Raw genomic sequence first — 23,832 nt, 5'->3', positions numbered from 1 at the left:
GATACTGTATTATATTGTATCATTTTTCCTTATTAAAAAACAAGTTTCTGCTTGCGTCAGTAATGTGTTGGTGATGTCCCTACACTGCATGGTGCTATGTTTGCATAGTTAAACAGACACACCAACACAAACCATGAGTGTCTCACACATTTACCGTGCCCGAGATCGGCCTAAATACAATCTTAGTACTGAACTAGAATAAATAATATATAATAAAATAATGGCCTGGTGATCCAACCAAGCTATTTCTTTTCATCAAATAAAAGGGCTAAAAAAAGAGTTCCAGGGAGGCCAGCATTTCAGCAGTGACGATGATGTGAAGAAACTGAAAAAAACTTTCTACCTTGATGGTATACAAGCACTAGTGAAACGTTGGGATAAGTGCATTAGTGCAGCGGGGGATTATATAGAGAAACAAAAGTTTAGTTAGTTAGTTAGTTTATTCTGCACAATAAAAAGCAAAAACCAAAAAAAAAAAAAAAAACACTGCTCATTTGTAAAAAATTTAAAGATTGTGTGCAACAAAAGAGATTAAAAAATGATTGATTTTAGATCTTTTGTGACTGCTGCTGTTTCTCATAGAAGGTTCATTTGCATGGCAGTTGAAAACCCTGAGTGAGTGAGTGAGTGAGTAAGTTGAGATTCAACCTTTTTACCTCCACATTCTAAAATAACACTCTTAAAACACAAGAATTTTTGGCCTGAAACATGATTCTGCTCACTATCTGTACTCAAATACAGTCATTCAGTTTCACTGTATTGAGTCATCATTCAAAACAAATAGTGTTTCATTCAAACTGCATAACAAGGCATGCTTTGCATAGAGGTTTGTTTAAAATCAAATCAACAATCCTTAGAAATTTCCACTTGTAGATGTTCAGCGGGTGGTGAGGAATTTGAAATACAAGTTGAAGAATGAACAATGCATTTGCATGTCATTTGTAAGTTGTATTGCTTAAAATACACTGAAGGTTCACTGAGGTTGTAATACATGTGACTTCTGAGGTTAAAACCAGCAACATACCAGTTAATTCTAAACAAAGTCTTCTTATTAGGATGATTTTATTTTTATAAGGCAGCAACATCTCTGATTAATCTGTTAAACAAATTTAAATGACATCATATCTCATTGATCTCCCAGGGGGATTAATTAACCCATTCATAAACCCATTATGCAGTTTGACAGCGCACACATACAGTGTTCATACAAAACCTGAAGTAAGTCCATTGTTAGTAATATTAATTTGTATCCCTATTAGCACTGGACTAATTCAATACTGGTTTTATTTTGCACCACTTTTAAACCATTAAAACCAGTCATTTGTCACTGAATACTGTGCCTGTTATAGGTAGTTCACACTTAGGTTGACTGATGAGGCATATCATTTTGACAAGCTGCATCAAGGGTTACCTTTTGTATTTGACTTTGCACCGTGCAACAGTTAAAAAGTAGACTGAACACAATAAAACACGCTTCAGTAAAAATTGCTTTTCTACAGGCTTTTGATAATGGTGTCAGTATTTTTAGAAGCTTAATTCCTCTACAATTAGAATGACTATACAGTCTATTTAGATCGTCTCCATAATAAACCAGATCCTTTAAAAAGTCCCTCTTTTGATAATACAGGTCGTTTAATAACAATAACCTAAGATACTGTAGATAGACAGAGAGATATGAAAAAGTCAAGCAGGGAGTTGTCATAGGCCTCAGGTCAACTTTGGGAGCTGGAAAGTTTGCTTGTCTTGACTGCTTTCACTCTCTATTGTTTGCCAAGTTGGGACCAGGACGAGTACTTTGAATTTAACAGCGGTGAACATAAAAAAATAAAAAAATAAATAAATATGAAATCAAGCTATTCCAAATAAACAGTGCCAATAGCATGCATTGACCCCTTAGGGTAGATTTCTCTTTTTTGCTGTCTTAAAGTACTTCATTTAAGTATATAAGAAAGGGATGTGTACAGCTCCATTACAAGTAAGTCTCCACAAATAATCGGTAAAAATCACTTAAAAATCAAATAAATTATAAACAATGAATACAAACCAACACCCAGGTAGCATCATTCCTACCATCAGTGGTACTTTTCAGCAGGAACTGGAAATCATGTTGCCATTATGGGCAACATGGATGGAGCCAAACTTAAACATAGTTTTGCATACACACCAAAAAAAACAGAATCGTTACCAGCCAGCAAAATGAGATAATTTTTTATATTTGGCGTTTTGATTAAACCCTTTTTTCTTATTGAAGGAAAAAGTATTTCTTTTAAACTGATTAAGGACTTTTTTTTTTTGCATGGTTTCTTTGAGTCGCAAGGATGTTAAAAAGGACAGATGCCAAAATATTATGTTAAAATAGATATTGTGTGATTATGCAATTATTAATGATCTCATTATGTCTTACATTGAGAGTGTACTGGTAAGCTAATTAGTGCTTTAATCATTTTCTTGTCTGCATAGACAGCATATTTTAAAATAGCATTTAATTAGGTGAATCAGGTAAGACCCATTGCATGATGCAGGAATAAGAGCATACACTAATCTATTTGTAATACCTAATGTCTACTACTAATATTGTCTGTCTAATATAGTGTATATCTTCTTACCATATGCTACTTGACCATTTTGTTACTTGTGATAATAAAACAACATCTCTAAGACCAATGGCTGGTTATCATTACACAATTGACACATTTTGTTACCAATTGACCACATTGCACAAGCCAATCAAACATTAATAGCTAGTGGTGCATTTAGACAATCTTGCGGGATTGCCTAAAGCAGTTACACCTCAGCGTTTGTAAAGCCTCATTAAAAGCGATGTTTGCTATGACTATAAACTACGGAGTATATTATATAAAATTGGAAAGATTATTCCAAGTCCTGCTGTTGTTGTGAAAAGAAGGCAAAATAAATTAAGAAAAATGTGTTTTTTTAATAAGGCCCAATTGTAACAAAGATGACCGAAATTTATTTTAAAAAGGGACTTCAGTTGCAAAGCCACTTTATGTGCAAATGCCAAGAGCCTTAGAACCATGGTTAGGTTATCAGTTCATCAGGGGAGTATAACGTGTGCCAAGAAAAACACACTGCACTTAATTTACTGGATACAAGTAGTGTCACTGGTGGCGTAGGTGTGCCATCCAAGGTGTGTTTCACAATGTACAGAGAAACATGGGCAAATATTTGTTAAGATATCCATGCATGCTTTAAAGCAACATGGTCTCTTACGGTCTTAACTTTTAATGAAAACCTGATGTCTTCAGGGCACCGGTGTCTTTGAAAGTTATTTTCATAAAAGTTTAAATATATCATTACAAGCTTAATAACAAGATTTTTTTCTGGACCAGTTTTGACCTATTTCATAGAATTAAAGATAAAAAAAAACATTACGTTACATTAACTAAAAGCTATATAATGACTAAAAGCTAGTTTATTTCATAAAGGTAGAAAGGTAACTTCTACTGTAGTCCATTCCTGCTTCAGCAGCTTTTGCTTTGTCAGTATAAAATACCCCAAATTACCTTTCATAATTTCACTTTGTAGTAAATTAGGACAATATTTATGCTGGGTTGTATTTGTGGCATGGGATTCGCAATGGCTTGTTTCAGACAGTGTAAGAAGGTTGCCCCAGCCTGAGGACCATGACATTTCAAAACTGACTGCCAAAAACGTCCTTGTCTTGACAATTTCCTTGGTAATGTCAGAGGAAAAACATATTAATGTTTCAAATGTCTTCGACAAATAATGTAAGATGTTTGCAATTAAAGAGTACACTGGAAGAACTGGTATTCTTTAAATGCTTGCAGATCAATGATAAGAACCCATTCAAAACATTCAGATGAGCTTCTGAGGAAAACAAATGCTTGTTTAACTTTAGATATTACCTGTGTGTAAAAATCCAGGTCAGCTGTTTCTGAAATACTTAGGTATCAACTGTCAAGCCACACTCAAAGCCCCAAGATCACACTGTTTCTTCATTTAATGTTTGATGTGAACATTATGCATGCATTAAGCTCTTGACCTGTATCTGCATGGCGTATTGCATTGTGCTGCTGCCACTGGCTGATTAGATAACTGCATAAATGTGCAGGTGTACAGGTGTTCCTTCTAAGGTGGACAATAAGCATATATAAAGTACTACATCAATTCATCAGACTTAATAAATCACATCATTTATGTTTCATAACTCTGATGTGTACATATTTAGACAAACATCCATCCCAGTAATTGATTATTTTATCCCTGGTATTTGTTATGGAATTTTAAAATTTTAAGTTACTTGAATCCTTTTGAAACTGGATTATTAATGTAGCAGCATACGACGACATCCTATACAATTAGGTGCTTCTGGACATCCAGATCCATATATAGGTGTTAAGGTCAAATGTTCACAAACATTTGGCCTTTCTTTAAAACATCCCTCCGCATATGAGTGTAGAGTTCTCAAATGGAACTTAAAGTGTTCTGGTTGACTGATAAAGAGAGAAATTTCCACAGCTGTGATAGCTCTTATCTGCAACTAGTGATTTTATTGCAACTGCGTTATTCCCCAAAACAGAATGGTTAAAGACTACAGCTGTTACACATGGGGTTAATTCCCACAACACTGAACATGATACTTAACATGAACATACTTACTTAATGGCTGCCTCAGGTTTACTGTCAAGTCTACAAATTACGACTCCATCAAATTACCCTCATGAATTCAACGAGGAGCCTTAGAGATTCTTCATATTAGCATAACAGCATTATGCAGTTGCTGCAGGCATGTTTCTCGGCTGCACATCCATGATGCGATTCTTCCATTCCACCATATCCCAAAGGTGCTCGATTGTATTGAAATCTGGTGACTGAATCAATATGAGATCTGATGTTATATGCAGAGGCAAGTGGTGTTACATCTGGTTCTATTCAATGAGCTAAAACCTGAACAATTGAAAAATTTTACATAAAGACAAATGCAAATGGATTTTTTTGGGGATGTTTGAACATTCCACTGCTTATCTGTACAAGAAAAAAACAACAACAACAACAAAAAAAAACTTGGGTTGCTTTTGAAACGTGCTTTGCATTGTGCATTAAACTATGAAGCACTATTTGATGTGTTTGGGGTTATTTGTTGAAATGTTAACTGATTACAAAGCCATATAAACATCAAATCCATTCTTCTGTCAGCAGACAATACACAGATACAAAAATTGTCATAACTGTCCATATCAAATGATATGCTTTGGATCATAAGTACTCTCTTCTTCCCATAATTCTGGTAAAATTTAAAGTGTCCATATGATGTGCAATCCTTCAAAGATATACTTTATACTTTGTAATAAGCTTTATTTTTAAAGCTTACCAATAACTAACCTTTTGTGGTAAACTCAGGATTTATGGTGAAAACCTCCTGATTATTGACTTTGACAAATAAATTGATCTCTTGTAAGAAAATGTTTATCATCTGGCAAACCAAAAAAAAAAAAAAAAAAAAAAATTTTTGTTCACCTGGAAAAAAACAAAACCTTATGGGTTTGTCTGGATTTTTTTAGGTGGTGATGGCCTGATTTAGTAGCAGTTCCCTTTTCATATAAAGAGTTAAGAGCAACAGATTTCAAATGCAAATACTGCACTTAAAACCCAAATCTAGACCTTTTATCTACTTACCCGTAAATGAAATATTGAAATATTACTGCGCAGCCAATAGTCAAATCACTATTGTTCCCTTATTTTAAATGAATAAATCCTTTTTTTTTTTTTTCTTCTTCAGTATTCTGTGGTTGGTGCAATGCTTAATCTCTCCCTTTTGGTTAAATGCTGAAGAAAGCAGATAAAGTTAGGTATTTTATTACATTATTTTCACAATATCAAAGTTAGATTTTTAAAAATGGCCAAATATAACTTGCAAAAAAAAATCTGGCAATAAAGTATCAATTCTTAAGTATTGATTTAATTATAGAAATGTTCATTTACACATACAGGAAAAAAAGTTTTATTTCTGTATTTTCTCTTCGTTAAATGTGCTACCATAGATCTCTATGCAAACACTCTGCTCATCCGTTCACCATGCCACCGTGCAGAAAACTCAACAGCAAACAAAAAGAAAAAAAAAAAAAGCAAAACTGAACTACTAATCACTCAAACACACACGCCTCTCACACACACAAAGCCAGACAGCACAAATTGATGAGAAATAACTAGATCTGTGCAGTTGGGATGAGGACATTCACCAAAACAACTCCAAGGAAGACTTGACTCATGAAACCATGACACTGTCCTTGAGCTGTGGGCAGCACAAAACATTCTCAATCGAGACAGCTGAAGGAAGTTCCCCCTGTCTAATCTCTATGGCAATCGAAGACAACCTCAGCTAGCTCTATGGCATTGATGATTTTCAACATGTGTTTAACAGGAGAAACAAAAACACGGATAATCCCCTTCAAACACTGCATAGATAATCGGTGAACTAAAACATACAATGCAGGAAAAGACAAAGCATACGTATCATCAATGACGATCCCTTCATCAGTCACCAGGTGCATAGCAGAGAGAGCCATTTTGCCAAACCTTTCTTAATGTAGATTCATGTCATTAAAAGAAACTCCAATTTTTCCTAAGGTGATGGTGAGCATGGACAAAAAACATCATCTACAAAGAGCATGTTTTCTAAAGGCTTGTTTTACATGGTGACAAACTGGGATACTGCAAATTCATTTTAGCCAATTACATTAAAACTGAACTAAAATCTGAACAAAGTTTCAATTATATAGTGTGTAATATATTACACTAAACACACTAATTACATCATGTCCTTTCATATCCTTTTTATGTAAACATGATATAGGCTAAGCACAATTTCCCTGTAAGTATTGGTTTGTCTGTATTTTATACATGGGGTTTAATAAGAAATGTCAGTTATAAAAGAAGGGAAAAAGAGTGAAGAGTTTGATCAATTTAATTTGTAAAAATCTTTGTGGACCTGAAAAAAACCCTAAATAAATCAACAATGTGCTTCTGAAGATTTTTGCATTTAAAACAGTTGTTTTTTTTAAATAATGAAATCAATGCTTGAGCTAAACATTTATGCCATATTCGAGACCTGCTAGGATTTAAACCACCACACAAGCTCAAAAGCTTTCGGCCTTCAAAGGAAAATGAACATCACACAGTATCCTCAATGAAAACATAACCGGGACTACAATTATAATAATTATGTAACTGGTAAAATTTGCTCAGGGAAGGGGAGGTGGGGAATTAGGTTCTAATTACGCTTTACACAGCTGAGTGTTCGTGTGTTCAAAGGTTCAACAGTTCCATCTTCTGGCCTTAAACACACACTACTTTTGAGTTTGTGTAGTGATCCTGAAAGCTAGCTTTACCCTTTCGCAGTAACGTTGAGATCTCCGATATTAACTCTCAGAAAACCATGACGAATGTTAACCAGTTTAGAAAGAATCAATATTTTTAAAAAATGAATTCATTTCTCAGTAAAATCAGACTGTTCACAAAGTAAACTGTAAAAACTTCTTGACAAGCAAAAGTTATTTTTCAATGGCTTCTTTTTTCATATCTCTTTTGTGCATGGTCCACACACAAGCTTACAAGCATACATACTCTACCGTTCTTTCTCTCTCTCACAATCATACACGCATCCACCCACACACCAGGTCACCTGACTATTGCAGCAACGCGACAAAAACAAAAACCTGTGTATTTGACTTTGAGGATTTCTAGCACTCATCTTAATTTAGCATTCACACATGCGTGTTGAAGATGGCTGAATGTTGATTTAGATATAAACAGCCTTGTCCATATCTTAGGTTGTGTTGTAATGCAAAGGGAGAGTAGGGTTGTCGAGTCTTTATAAGAAATCTGTCGCTCCCCTGTGTAACCCCACAGAAAAGGGGGGATTCCAGAGTGACGGCTCCTCTGAGCTGCCTGGTGGTGATGATTTTTGTCTTCTAAGACTGTCCAAAAGGGTAGGGTCCATGACAACCCTGTCAAGATAGAGACAAGAAATATATATAAATAGATTAAAATATGTATGGAAAAAAGTGTGGGCTTTAAAGTGCCCATTAGGCATGAACAAGACTAAAGCCATGATACAAGACAACCCTAATCAATATTGACAAAAATAACATACAAAACAGGGAGGGGGGAGGAGGTGGAGGAATGAAAAATAAATAACTAAAAGTAAGGAATCGCAACTCTTTTGTGTGGCGATTCACATATTGCCACACTGACTCCAAAATATTTTTTTTTTAAAAACCCATTACATTTATAATTAGAGATGAACCGGTCTCAGATATGACCGATTCTGTACTGAGCTCAGAAGCTTTGCGAGTGACGCAACAGAAACGCATTGTTATGGCATTCCCAAACTTAAATTCCGAAAAACCATACGCATTAAAAGCAAATTAGTCTCAAACCCCTTCCTTACACATGCTTACAGCAGTCTCAAAACAACGTGCCACTCGCAGACGCTTAATCCGTCCGCTCACTGTTGACTTTCGAGACTTTGGATGTAACTGATGCGGTACAACACTTTTTTTTTTAACTTTATAATCCTACAAGTAAACTTTATGTAAACATTTTCACCCTGTTTGGAAGTGAATTATTTGGCAAGTTTGACTTATTATTTGACATAATAAATATGGCGGGTGACAAGAGATACATGCTGGTCAAAAAAATTTTAAACTCTTGTATTTGAAGTTAGTTTGTAATGCTGCACTTGACTTTTAAAAGAGAAAACTAATGTTAAAAGAAACAGGATACATGTTATAAAATGAAATGAAAACGTAATATCGCTATAATTATAGAACCGCAATTTTAATCGATTACCCAAGAATTGTGATATCGTATCGGGAGGTGACAAAACATTGTATTTTAGATTTTAGGACACTTATTTTGTAATGATGAGTAAAAACACTGCAAAAAAAATAGCAACAGCTTAAAACAAACAAGCAAGCAAGTAAGCAAACATCAGTTAATGTTCAAAAAGAACATCAGAATGAAGAGAAGTATGATGTCTGTGACTTTGATCATCATATGAAAGGTGGTAAAATACGGGCTGGTTTGAGTTTCGGAAACCGCTGAACTCCTGGGATTTTCACACACAACAGCCTCTCTCTCAGACAAATCAGATTCCAACCTAGCCAGACACAGGACAAGAATCTGTCCACATCATGGGCACAGATTTTCTTGAACTGGACAGTTAAAGACTGGAAAAAGTCCATGTGATTTTTAAATCAGCGGTCCCCGAGATGCTTAAACCAGCTCATTCGGCACAAACAAACAGGCCACGGTGAAAGTCTCAGAGATCACAGTTTATCCCCATTTTGATGTCTGATGTGAACACCACAAGACGCTCTTGACCTGTATCTGCGTAATGCTATGCATTGAACTGCTGCCATGTGATTGGCTGATTAGATAACTAAAGGAGACTGCTTAGTCCGTATATACACAAAGAGTATACATATAAAACCCTCTCACTACAAGCCTTTACATTAGAAAAGTACTTTTCTGGAGGCAATTGCTAATAGAAACCTATAGCTATTGTGTGTTCCCCATTAGGTACAATAGAATAGTATGAATTCCTAGTTAAGCCACTTCTTGCACTACACAAACATCCCACTGACTTGCGAGTGTAATTCAACCTACAATTCTAGACTACAGACCAAGCTAGTCACGTGGAAACCAGAGTGGATGTTATACTGATTATTATACAAAGAATAGTTCATGGTAACGTCTCTTCAGAAAGTTACGGTACAAACTTGCTGTGAATTCTTCATGTTCTGTAAGATACTATTGCTGCTGCCATCTAGTGTTTATGGAGAGATAAATCCCATGAAGAACATTAAAGGGAAATACTGAAGTTGTTTGTGGTCCGAATGGTCCGCTGTAGCAACTCCTTGATGGGAGCAGTCGAAAGAAAGTTTATAAAGAGAGACGCATCAGATTCTGTAAAGATGGGAATCACCAGTCACCTGTACCCTCTACGATATTATCACGATCCTTAGGTGTCGATTTGATCAAATTTGTGATTTTATAGGTATAAGGATTTTATAAATATCCTAATTAAACAACTTTTTTTTTTTCATATAACATTAGTTTTCTCACTTAAAAACCAAGTGCAACAATCTCTCGCTCCTAAAAACAGAAACTCAGTTTGGCCTGCTGGGGTGTGGGTGTGTGTGCGTGTCACAGGCGTTCAACAGTACGCAGAGTCATCAACTTTTATTTCATGCTGCAAGGTAATAATATATCTTTATCTGATGAATTGCCATGATCATCATTGGGTGGATGTACGCAGGGAGAGCCGTGGTAAACCTCTAGAACAAACTAACATCAAATTAAGTTACGTAGATTTTATGTATCTTTGTCCTCTGCCATAATTATTATTGCTAAGCAAACTAAGCAAATAATTCACTCCTACCATACGCAATAAAAATGTATAAATAGTTCAGTGCACCACTTGTAGGATCATAAAAAATTTTTTTTTAAAAAGCATAATTTTTACCTTATCAAATACCTACAAAGTCTCAAAACGTTAACATGACAGTGAGCGCACAGGTAAAGTGACTGCGTAAGCAGGTTCTTGCGTGGGTTCTTCTTATGCATGCGATTTTTGATGTTGTATTAAGACTGGTTCAAGCCTGTGTAATGAGAGGCTTCGAGACTAATTTGCTCACAGAGTTGGTGCATCGCCATAAAATTACATTTCTGTTGCGCTACGTAGATGCTTCTGAGCTCTGTACAGAATCAGTTATATCTGAGGGTGATAGTTGAGTTATATTCAATTAAAATATTTATAAACTTACTTTAAAAAAATATATAAATTTTTCATTTTTACATGTTTGAGGTGGCAAAACGGTAATGTTCCTTTATGTCCTACATGGGGTGTGATCTATACTATTCACACACTGGCAGGCAGCACAGAATCCTGTGCAGTATGAGCAAATTATTTGGCTATAATTTAAGTTGGTTTAGAATTATATCAAATTCTTTAAAAACTAATTTCCAATTCAGATATTTATATAATCATGATACTAATAGGACCTATATACAAACTGAATCAAGGTATTGTGGAAATATTGTTTCGGGTGATCCCTGTTAATTCCCATCCCTATTTGTTACTGGCCCAAGGCTATTTTTCCTCTCCTAGAAATGTGTGCAATATGCTTGCTTTTGGAAGAGGAAAAATATTGTGTACCCCAAGCCAGTAAAAAAAGTTGCTTTTTATCCTTTAAATCGCAAGAGGATTCCCAGATGCCTTTCTGTCAGCGGTTTCTCACCTTCGCGGACTGTGAACTCTGTGTTGAGGATTTCAGTAATTAGGATTATTAACCTTAGTGACAACTTACAGGACAGCCATTATCTATCCTTGTGCTTCCGGACTGATTCATTGAAACTGGTGAGGCAGATTAATTTCAGAATATCCACCTTTGCACAGACTGGAAGAGAATTATTACAAACTGTGCAAGAATTAGGTGCTTCAGTGCAGCAAGACCCTTGCTTGGACAGCTAAAATATGGCTTATGTCAGAAACCACCAGGGACGGTATCACTGGAAAGAATATTTAAAAAAATACTGAACAGCCTCAGCCAATGCCCAGATTCACACTTTTCATACCTGATTGAACTCTAAGTACCTTGTAATACGTGAATTAGTTTAATCAGGCATAATAGGAGCAGAAAAATAACTTGCCTGGACAGAAAATCCCAAGTGCTTTAGAGCAATTACATAGTCTTTACTGTTTTGGCAGATATAACATTAAGGCTTTAGTGTATAATCAGTGCAGCACAACTTCAGGAGAGGAACACTTAACTCCAGTAGCTGTGAAAAGAAGTGTTAGACAAAAACAAACAAACAAAAAACTCATTAAAATGACATGCTTGCCATGCGCTGGATTTGGTTTTGCAGTTCATTAAGGTTAGGGTGTGTTATTAAGTAATGCGTTGGAGGGAAATCATGACATGATGCAACATGATTCCCCATTCATGCAGCACTGTCAGAATGACTGTGCAGAAAACATTTAGTCTCATGTCCTATACTATGGCACTGCCCTAAACAACATGGCACATGGAAGCTTATGTCAAACATGGAAGTTTATTTTGATTAATATTATAATATACCAACAAAAGGAATAACCTTAACTGTTGAATTAACTAGTTTAACTGAGAAAAGTAGCTGCAATATGGTTTCATATTTCAAAAAGTTGTAAGATACTTTTGAAAAGATATTTTGAAAATTGTAGCCAGTTACAATACACAGACAAGGTAAATACAGTTTGCTATCACACTTTCAATGACTAAAATAGTGTATACTCTGGTTAAAGATTTTTTTTTTAATAAATAAAATATGCATTGTTTTGTTTGGACAGTTCGCCAGAAAAATTCTGATCTGACATTCATAAAAGAAAGTAAATCTCTTATAAATCCATAATTTAATACAACTGCACAAATTATAATTCTGATATAAAATTATATTTTAAAAGCAAAGAGATGTCACTTTTATAGTGATGACTTAAGTCAAGTTGTGACAATGTCAATTGTTAAAAGCACAGATAAAATTAAATTGAAAAAAGAAATTAATTGAACAAGTGGGATCATTAGCATAAACAAATTAACACCATTTTTTTTTATAATGAAGTAAAACATAGTAGGCCACATACACATCAAAACCACTTTATCTAAATTGAGTTAGCAATTGGAATTGGAAAGCACAAATATATGTGATGAATGGCATACAATTAATACCTCATATTTTATTATTTCCTAAACAGGTTATCTTGGTTCTAAAAGATCCCAAAGTGGGTGTATTACTGCTCCAGCTGAGAAAACCCTATGGATATTTTTTAAACCTCAAACCCGCTGCAAACACTTATTTCCTCCAAATGTGCTGTTTTAGTGTTTATGTTAATGAACTACTGCTGAACCAAACCAAACCTGTTGTCAAACTAAGGGAGGTTATCTTCTTATGAGGTCACAATAGAAGGAAGATCTAATTGTCTTGTTTAAATGAGAGCCGATTTAAAACAAAAATCAGGGAGGGTGTTTTCTCCTTAGGTTTTTTTTTGCTTGCACACATACACAGAAGGACCCATCTGAAATGTCTACAATGATTTAAAGTGAATTTTGCATAACAGAAGTGAAGGCACTGGGATCCAAGTATGTTCTCTTGTAGCAGCGCAATAAAGTAGATAAAGTGAATTTTGCATAAGTGATCCAAAATACTCTTTTGTGACGGACTTGATGGATCAGCTAAAAACTGAATCATCCTTAATTATGTACATGAACAGAAGCATACTTATGATAAAAATATGGCCTGAAAGGAAGAAAAAACAAGCATAGACTTACCTGGCTGTAAGTCACTACTGATAAGTTGTTTTGTAGACCATTTGGCGTAATATTTACAGAGTTGTGAGAGAGTTCGTTTTGATCTTGCTGTATGGAGTCCAGCGGGGCCACCCAGGGGCCTCTGGTGTCTTTTAGGTTATCTTCATTGCCGTCTTGCTTGTTCTTCTGCGGTGAAGCGAAGGGGTTGAAGTCTCCTTCAACGTTGCGGTGCGGCTGAGTGTTGAACTCTGTCTCGAAGGAGGACAGCTGTTGTGTGACCCCAAGCAGACCGCCAACCTCTACGCTCAGGATAACCCAAATTACATCTGTAAAACAATTAAAAATATACAGCAGATTAGTTGCCAATTTATTAGTAATTGGATGTATGGACTAGGGGGAAAAAAGTTATATCAAGACAAAAATATTGTGCTACAGCTGCTACAAACTAGAAGGCTGCACAGCCGGAGTTCTAAAAATTGCATGCACTACTGAAGCAGTAAAAAAAAGAAAAAAAGATAGAAAAGAAAAAACATGCTTGTGCAGCTATTCCTAAAGACACATGATACATTAACATGGTAGAAGCATCAGTTCAAGTTTGTATAAATGGGACCATAAAGGGACTAGACCAAAAACAAACTTAAATTATATGGGACAGGAGTTCACTCAGGAACTTGCGCTGTTCGGGAGAGATTCTGATCTGTCCATCAGCAAAATGCAAAATGTTTCCACTTCTCAGCAAGAGTGCCAACCAAATGAGTGATTGCGTTTGACCTCACCATTTATATTTTTGTATAACTGTGTTACAAGAACTGCATAAAACAAATTATTTTGCAAATTCAGTTCATGCGCAATGTTCAATGAAGTTTTTATTTTTAGATATAATGTTTGATTTATAAGGATCCTTTTTATCCCCATGCTAAAACACTTTGATCTCATGACTCAGCTCACTCTGTTTTGGTTCAATCGAAAAACGAGACACACATGTCAAAGAGCTCAAAAAAACTCTACTACTTTGGTCAAAAACATGTACAAAATAAAAGATCCCTTTTAAATACCCCTGAAATCAATGCCAAAAACAAAAAATTGACACACTCCATAGACTTTAGTGGGGCTTGCAGTGGGGCATGCACCAGGTTTTGAACCATCCCGGCTCATTTTCTAAAATATACACATGAAACTTGACCCACTAGTTTAAGGCCTTCTCTCCCAAACAGTCCGAGAAGCCAAGCCCTAACACGTACATTTTCTTCTAATAAAAGTAAAAATAGCACAAGGGTGCCTTTAGCTATGAGGTTTATGCTGCTTACATTCTCTGTGCCTGTGAGTCGAAAGGGGAATGGGGAGATGTGGAGAGGCGGCTGCAGGGCCACCTTTATTTACAAACCAACCCGCACAGAACCCTCCCACCACACACACACACACACACACACACACACACACACACACACACACACACACAGACAGCATAGTGTATATTTCTTTAACACTATGAGCTAGACATGAGCCTTTTAGCATGTGTTTGGAAATTGTCACAGATGACAGTTTCTCCAGGACATTTATCTTGTTGTTGTTGTTTACTACTACGATCACTACTAAGCCAAAATGAAGATAGAGCCAGTCTGTACATCAGCTATCATACTAGTTTTTTAATTATGCTAATAAACATCAGATGAAAAAATGGCAGCCACCATGGGATCATATCTAGTCTAAAAGAGTACATGTATATTTAAACACAAACAAAAAAAAGAAAAGAAAAAGGGAATATAAACTGCTCATCCTAGCTACATCAATCTATACAAGTTTATTTTCATTTTTACTTATAATGAGAAATTATCTACTTATATAAACTGTGGCCTTACTCGATTCAGTTATGACCTTTTTGGGTGGCTCTTCCTCTATAACAGGTCACCATTTGTATTCTATGTATGATACATGAACTGGTGTAATTTATTACAGCTATTTTCTAAACATTACAGTATTTATAGGTATAAAAATAACCTTTATTTTATAGTTTTAAATGTTCTATAAATAGTTACATGTATAAAGAGTATACAATAAGACACATTATAAATAAGATAAGAAGAAATACTAGTAAAAGAATCTGTTAGAGTTGTATATATATATATATATATATATATATACACACAGTGGTGTGAAAAACTATTTGCCCCCTTCCTGATTTCTTATTCTTTTGCATGTTTGTCACACAAAATGTTTCTGATCATCAAACACATTTAACTATTAGTCAAAGATAACACAAGTAAACACAAAATGCAGTTTTTAAATGATGGTTTTTATTATTTAGGGAGAAAAAAAATCCAAACCTAAATGGCCCTGTGTGAAAAAGTAATTGCCCCCTGAACCTAATAACTGGTTGGGCCACCCTTAGCAGCAATAACTGCAATCAAGCGTTTGCGATAACTTACAACGAGTCTTTTACAGCGCTCTGGAGGAATTTTGGCCCACTCATCTTTGCAGAATTGTTGTAATTCAGCTTTATTTGAGGGTTTTCTAGCATGAACCGCCTTTTTAAGGTCATGTCACAACATCTCAATAGGATTCAGGTCAGGACTTTGACTAGGCCACTCCAAAGTCTTCATTTTGTTTTTCTTTAGCCATTTAGAGGAGTATTTGCTGGTGCGTTTTAGGTCATTGTCCTGCTGCAGCACCCAAGATCGCTTCAGATTGAGTTGACGAACAGATGGCCGGACATTCTCCTTCAGGATTTTTTGGTAGACAGTAGAATTCATGGTTCCATCTATCACAGCAAGCCTTCCAGGTCCTGAAGCAGCAAAACAACCCCAGACCATCACACTACCACCACCATATTTTACTGTTGGTATGATGTTCTTTTTCTGAAATGCTGTGTTACTTTTACGGCAGATGTAACGGGACACGCACCTTCCAAAAAGTTCAACTTTTGTCTTGTCGGTCCACAAGGTATTTTCCCAAAAGTCTTGGCAATCATTGAGATGTTTTTTAGCAAAATTGAGACGAGCCTTAATGTTCTTTTTGCTTAAGTGGTTTGCGCCTTGGAAATCTGCCATGCAGGCCATTTTTGCCCAGTCTCTTTCTTATGGTGGAGTCGTGAACACTGACCTTAATTGAGGCAAGTGAGGCCTGCAGTTCTTTAGATGTTGTCCTGGGGTCTTTTGTGGCCTCTCGGATGAGTTGTCTCTGCGCTCTTGGGGTAATTTTGGTCGGCCGGCCACTCCTGGAAAGGATCACCACTGTTCCATTTTTTTGCCATTTGTGGATAATGGCTCTCACTGTGGTTCTCTGGAGTCCCAAAGCTTTAGAAATGGCTTTATAACCTTTACCAGACTGATAGATCTCAATTACTTTTGTTCTCATTTGTTCCTGAATTTCTTTGGATCTTGGCATGATGTCTAGCTTTTGAGGTGCTTTTGGTCTACTTCTCTGTGTCAGGTAGCTCCTATTTAAGTGATTTCTTGATTGAAACAGATGTGGCAGTAATCAGGCCTGGGGGTGACTACAGAAATTGAACTTGAGTGTGATAAACCACAGTTACGTTATTTTTTAACAAGGGGGGCAATCACTTTTTCACACAGGGCCATGTAGGTTTGGATTTTTTTTCTCCCTAAATAATAAAAACCATCATTTAAAAACTGCATTTTGTGTTCAATTATGTTATTTTTGACTAATAGTTAAATGTGTTTGATGATCAGAAACATTTTGTGTGACAAACATGCAAAAGAATAAGAAATCAGGAAGGGGGCAAATAGTTTTTCACACCACTGTGTGTATATATATATATATATATATATATATATATATAACAAAGTTTCTATTTATCATCTATTAACATTTTTATATTTTTTTTTTTATTAAAAAAAAAAAAAAAAAAAAAAAAAAAAACAGTATAAATGTACTAACTCATGGACCAATAAGGTTTGGTCTTTTATTTCTTTGGACTATCAAAATAAAACAGTATAGTTATAAAACTGTAAAAGACTTAACTACTGTCTGTGATATTATTTCAAACACAATTTTTATTCTCTTGAACACCTTGAAATTTTTAACCCACAATTATTTTAAACTGAAATATTGAAAGTGTTAGTATGAATTTAGGTTTTAGGGACTATTTTAAGTTTACAAATTGTTTAAAAATAGCCTCAGGGTTTAACAGGTTACAAACAATTTGACAGCCATGAAATATTTCATGCTTATTTCCTTTACAAATGACATTAACAACAGAGGAAAATGGCATTATGTAGAGTGTGTTTAATATAAATACCATAAGGTACCTCACCTCCATAGAAGAGTCCAGTGGCTGTACACATTCTCCACTGGCCTTGGTACATTCCTGGATTGGCCGGACTGTGCATCTGGACACTCACATCTGATATCTCTTGCGGCTCCAGAGACCTCACCATTACCATATTCACATGACCAAACTGGTCTCCACCTATGTACTTCAGGCAGACGCCTGGGGGCCACGACTCTGATCCTACAGAATATGAAAAAAAAGTAAGGTTTTAAGATAAGTATTAGGAATCCCCTCTTCCTTGTATGGGATCAAACAACATTTTGACTTGAACAAATGAATATGTGTTTTGTTACAGGAGAAAATGACTACTGCAGGGCAAATATAAAATGCACAATAAGCAGCTGGTTAAACTGGTTGTATTTCTTAATTGACAAAAAGATTTACACCTTAGGTTTCAAAAATTGGTTTGAATAATAAGGACTAATTTCAACTAATCATGAAGTCATACGTGTAGTGTGTGTGTGTGTGTGTGTGTATATATATATATATATATATATATAAATATACACATGTCTATATATATACGGAGTTCTATGTTAGCAGCTTTTGTCTTAGGTTTTTGTCATTCAAATATTCAGGTGAATTATGATTCAATTCAAAAACTCAACACAAACAAGAAAAATCATAATTCATTCCAGTGACTTAATAAAAGAGAACCAAGATTAGAACAAAAATTATATGCAAGGCTCTTCTATGAGAGACCACATAACCATAGAAACATCTTAACGGTAAAAAAAATACTTACTAAACTTGTCCCACAACAGCAAAAGTCTCTGCTCATATTTGTCTTTGAAAACAACAGACTCTCTGGCACTAGGCCCAGGTACATTAACCTGCACCTAAACTGATCTTATCCAATTTAAAAAACACATCTTTTATTCCCTAATCTGATTTAAGAAGAATGCCATTGCTTCTTAAAAAGAAATGCAAATTAGCATGAGTGATTGATAACTTCCAGTTGTAAAGAAACTGACAGACTGTGCTGTAATTAGTGATTAACGTGTGTAAAATTCTGGTTTACAACCTAGTACTAGCACATTTCTCATGTAAACTAGCAAAAAACACATGATTGTAACCTCTTTTTTTATTCTCTTTTTTTTCTCTTTGTATCTATACTTTACTAAATCGGTCCTCTACACACCTGCGTTCTCTTTGTACTAACCTGAACAAGCTAAAGTTAAAGAATAAGCCATTTATTAAACTATAAACTGTCCACAGGTTTCACTTTTGACTGTACCATCACATAATGTCAAGACTCTTTCATGAAACCTTATGTAATCCAAAACTAATGACTGATTATTTTTTTTAACTAACTAGTCTGACAAAAAACAACAAAAAAAAACAAAAACACAGCAGCAAAATCACCGCCAAAAGCATGTTAAAATGTATTACACTTTAAAGCAAAAAGGTCTTAGAATTTTGCTTCAAGTTTACATTTACGTAAACCTACTTAGAAACTTGAGGAAAACTGGAGACACACCATGTAAAGAAGGCACAACACACTGTGTCGATGAAATTATCTATTAATCGATAAAAATTAAGTTTAAGATCTTTAGAAATAAAATAAAACTTCTATGAGTTTAAAGAACAACATATAAAAAATTATTCATATTTAAATTATTTTCCTAAACTTTAAATTTAACACTAGGGTGGCAGGATTAATAAAAAAAAAATGTAAATCACAATCTTAATTCTCACACACACACACACACACAAAATCTCATGACCGTTCTGCACAACAGCCATTCACCTGCATGTATTTCCTTGCATACAGACCACGCTGCATCCACGTGTTCACTTACTTACTTCCTTGGGACAATAATCACAGACTGCTGTCAGTCTCACTCACTGGTCACTTACAGTGTAAAACACTATTAATTCACCAATCAGGCCAGGGGTTAATGAATGACTCAGACATACAACTCAGCTTTTTCTCATCACTCTGCTGTCACTAACGTGAAGTATAACATGGAGACAGATCAAAATGGACTAGTCAGTTTACTTATTGGAGTTGGAGTATAATGACATTATTTTTCTGCCAAAACGTGTTTAAAAAGTATTTTTGAGCTCAGATTTTATGTTCATCATACTTTAAATCTCTCCCTCGCTCTCTCACACATATAAACACACTACACATGCTCCTGTCTGAACAGAGACAGGTATGTACAATAATTGCAGTAGCTATAAAAGTAGCTATAAAACTTATTGTATTAATTAATTAAACCTAACATGTAAATTGCAGCCGTTACAGAGACTCTGAGAGCAGATCGAACGCTAAAGTATACTAGTGTAAAACAAATAATGACACAAACTAAAACAAACGATGATGAAGTACTGCAGATGGCCAAGTGTCCAAAAAGCATAGGTGCTATTAGTCTTATTTAACATTTTTTCCCCTAACATTCTATTAATTAAAGATGGAGAAAAAAATTATTAATTTATGAATCGTAATTCTTGTCAGTCGATTCGGCGGCGACCGATCATCTTAGCCTCAAACCCACTCAAACACATTACAGTCTTAAAATACAGTCAGAGCTAAGTAGTCTTCAAATACATGTTAGAAGCTGTGCATGCTGTGTAAGAAGCACTTGCCCATGTGTTCACAACTAATCACAACACATGTGTTTACAACTAATCACAACACACGCTGAAAACTTTGAAAGCGTCTGAGGCTGGAGCCCTATTCAAAACCATATGATAACAGGCAGCAAAGAAATAGTTTAAAAAAAACAAACACTCTATAAAATGTACTATTGACCTAATGGCTAAATCAATTCATGCATTTGGGTGTATAGACTCTGAATGCCCTGATTATTTATCTGTGACTCAAGGATGGCCTCACAATTTATTAAAAGATCTATCTATTTGTAATTTACAAATCACTTTAAATGTGTTTTAAAAAGACACTGAAATTTTTGCAATATATGAAAGACACTATAAAACCCTATATAGGGTTTTAAATAGAACTAACTGCAGGAAGTGAAGGATATAGTACTGTTCAAACATCCTGAGCTACCCCACATTTCATCATATTAAATAAAATGTATTAATTTTGTAGAATAAATAAAGAAATTAGAACAAATGTTTTACTGTGACAGCCTGAAAAAGATACCTAAAGATAAATGTTTAAAAATAGGTGGTTTATGTAACAACCTCAGCAGCAACCTTATTTCCCTTCTTGTCTGCTGCAAGCACTCAGCATTACCAATATACAAATCACTGGTCTGAACATCTGTCATTATCTTCACATGTTTCTCACTGATTCATGCGTTACGTTATATGTTTTGTTTTTTTTTGTTTTTTTGCTTGAATGATTTATAGGTCAGTGTGTGGATTAACAAACAAAAAACATTCCTTTGAAACTGGTCAGGTACAGGGAGGGGACTGAACACGAGAGACAAAAAAGTCATTCGGGAAGCATACAAGAAATACAGTACATACAAGAAAGTCTGGCTCTTTTAAAGCTAAATATGAAGAAATGAGCGGTCGCTTAAGACTTTTGCACAGCACATGCAGTGAGTTTTGAATTGTGGGTATTTGTCTGTAAATCTAAGCTGCTTCATTTTGAAATGTGATGCATTTTGAATATTTAAAGCAACAAAAAAAGTGAAATACTAACAAATGATTTATATAAGTAACAATCTATTAAGAAATGGTGGTGTATAGTCGTTGCTCGGGGCGATTTCTTTTTTTTTTTAATTTCTTCCTACTCTATATACTTTTGTTAAAAAATTTTCATTGTCATATTTGTAAATGAATAATGATAGGCTTACAAGAATGACCTTTGCAAAGCGTGAAATTAAATAAGCATATCTATTTGACTCTGGTTCGGCATGGCAAAAAAAGACTAATGAGTTTAAAAGGGCCCTTACATGAGCTGGACCTTAGGTCACATGACCCTGTCTTTTCCAGCAGTATTCCCAACCTAGCACAAACCTGTGTTCTGTATCCGCCACGTCTTTGTAAACTGCGTGTCGGGGGGAACGGACTCCCCCTCACCAATTGTCACGTCTTCTACAAACGACATTGATGGCGTGTTGATGTTCGGACTCTCAAAGTCATAATATGCTCCAATGGCTGCTTGAAGATTCCTGTAAAGAAAGAAAGATTAAATATACAAAAGAGAAACTAGTTAAAAGAATCGAAAATGCACAAAAAAAAAACAAGTCATTAGAAATATAGGTTAAATTAAATGTTGTTTATGCAATGTTGAATTGTACAATATAAAAAGATGTTATGTCAGGGCTAATTGGGCCAGGGGTAGCTTAGTGGTTAAGGCATTGGACTACAGTTCAGAAGATCCTAGGTTCAAACCCCACAACCACCAAGTTGCCACTGTTGGGCCCTTGAGCAAGGCCCTTAACCCTCAACTGCTCAGATGTGTAATAAGATAAAAATGTAAGTCGCTCTGGATAAGAGCGTCTGCCAAATGCCTAAATGTAAATGTATTACAAAGCATTACAGGCAGAAACATAATAGAAAACAGAATGTCAGAAGCTGAAATTATTGTACAAGTGAAAAATATATTAAAACCATCTGGAATATTATGAGTAAGAGCACGGTGCGTTATGTAACGTTAACTTGATGCAAACCCTTTGACCCAGCACAGGAGTTATCAAACTTAGCTAGAGTGAGCACAAGCTAGTTAGTTATCAGTTAGGGTCTTCAAGGTGTCAGAAAGAATTAGATTTTCTTACTAACAGAAAAATTAAAAATAGTAACCCAAATTTTTTTTCATGCACACTTCATCAGGTTGTAAAGAAAACAGAAAATACTGACTGAATGTTAAATCGTGACTATGCGAGCTAGCTGTCATGCTAACGAGCTAGCTAAGTTATGTTGACAAGCAGAGGTGCGCTAACGTTAGCCGAGTTAGCAAACATGAGGCACAGGGCTAATGTTTTGCTCGCAGAGTGGGAATAACACAGGAGGGTGTAAGGCTGTCAGCGTAGCCACTGCCTGTTTGTCAGTGTAACCACAGATCCGTTTGTTTTGTCTGTATTTTGCATTTATTTTACATTTCATGTGTGTTTACATTTCGCCTCGACATTTAGCTACACTGATGTTTCGCTAATCTTGTAATACTTTTTAAATGAAGTTAGCTTAGCTACATTTGATGACAAAACAAAAAAAGACTTAACAAAACAAGCTGCACTTCTGTCGTTACAAACACACTTTAATCTACATTTCTACCTAATAATGGATTTTTTCTACGGGTTGAAAACGAATAATAAACGAACAGTTCAGTGATGTAAAAAATAGGTATGAGTAGGCCAGGCCCGTGCGCCTCCTCGGACTCACCAGTTGGTCATGTCCAGGAAAAACGCACAGCCGGCCGGGTTTAGCTGGAAACCCAGCAGCCTTTGAAACTCAGAAATCAACACATCTTTGTCCGTGGTGCCCATGCAACTAAACTTTTGCATGAGCTCCTGGTCCAGATCGACGTCCATGCCCTCCATGAGCAGGCTTCCCGGGGCAGCAGCGGGAGAACTTTTTAATTTAGTCCGAGGCCTGCTTCACTCATAACAACAACCACTGAGAGTCGACGGCGAGCCCTCAGTACGCATGGCTCAGAAGTCGCATGACGTCACCACGCACAACGTCAGCTGTTGCTATTCAAGCGCATGTTTGTGAGTGGGCGCGCACGCGCACACAGGCGTCATTCCGCTCAACCGGAACATTACCAACGACAGAACCTTAATGTTTAATTACTGTACTATGGACCAACGTAACTATCGTGTTTGTACTGTAAAGTGTGTCTGTGTACGATTTACCTTCAATAATTGTAAAATCTCTAGATGTCATAGTTTAACGGTGCTGGTCTGATTTTAGATAGTGTCGGGTTATTCATCTATTTAAATAAAATAACGTTTTTGTCTGTACATTGATCATAACATATCATAAATTGAGATTTTTTTCAAATGGTTAATTAAATACTATTAACAATATTAATATGTTCACCAATCTGAACATGTTGGTCGCTGCGTTTGTGTTTAATGCTAGAACGGGAATGGACACTTAAAAAAAAAGAAAAAAGCACTTGTTGCATTTCCAATCTTTTCAGGGCTTCAGGCGTAGGCCAGTTTTATCCGAAGATTATTGTTTTTTTTTTCTTTTCAAGTATTGAACTACTAGGAAATATTAGATGTAGCGCCCCAACTATCACTTAAAGACATTACGATTATTTGTTGTCAAGTTAAATGAGTATTTTAG

At 35.5% G+C, this 23,832-nt stretch overlaps 1 protein-coding gene across 1 annotated transcript; it reads right to left on the bottom strand.

The window, feature by feature from the left end:
- Positions 1-5,921: 5,921 nt before the first annotated feature.
- Positions 5,922-23,200, bottom strand: ilrun (inflammation and lipid regulator with UBA-like and NBR1-like domains). The gene is made up of 5 exons (XM_053498931.1): positions 22,921-23,200; positions 21,556-21,710; positions 17,602-17,799; positions 13,350-13,654; positions 5,922-7,988 (listed from the first exon to the last, which is right to left on the bottom strand). The coding sequence occupies exons 1-5, from the start codon at positions 23,076-23,078 to the stop codon at positions 7,953-7,955; spliced, it is 852 nt and encodes a 283-aa protein (XP_053354906.1). The 5' UTR covers positions 23,079-23,200; the 3' UTR covers positions 5,922-7,952.
- Between the last annotated feature and the right edge of the window lie 632 nt (positions 23,201-23,832).

This window comes from Clarias gariepinus, chromosome 6 (assembly GCF_024256425.1).
Source record: "Clarias gariepinus isolate MV-2021 ecotype Netherlands chromosome 6, CGAR_prim_01v2, whole genome shotgun sequence".
Taxonomy (NCBI): Eukaryota; Metazoa; Chordata; class Actinopteri; order Siluriformes; family Clariidae; genus Clarias; species Clarias gariepinus.
Note: the sequence above shows the minus strand (reverse complement) of the source record. Positions and strands in the feature narration are given on the sequence as shown.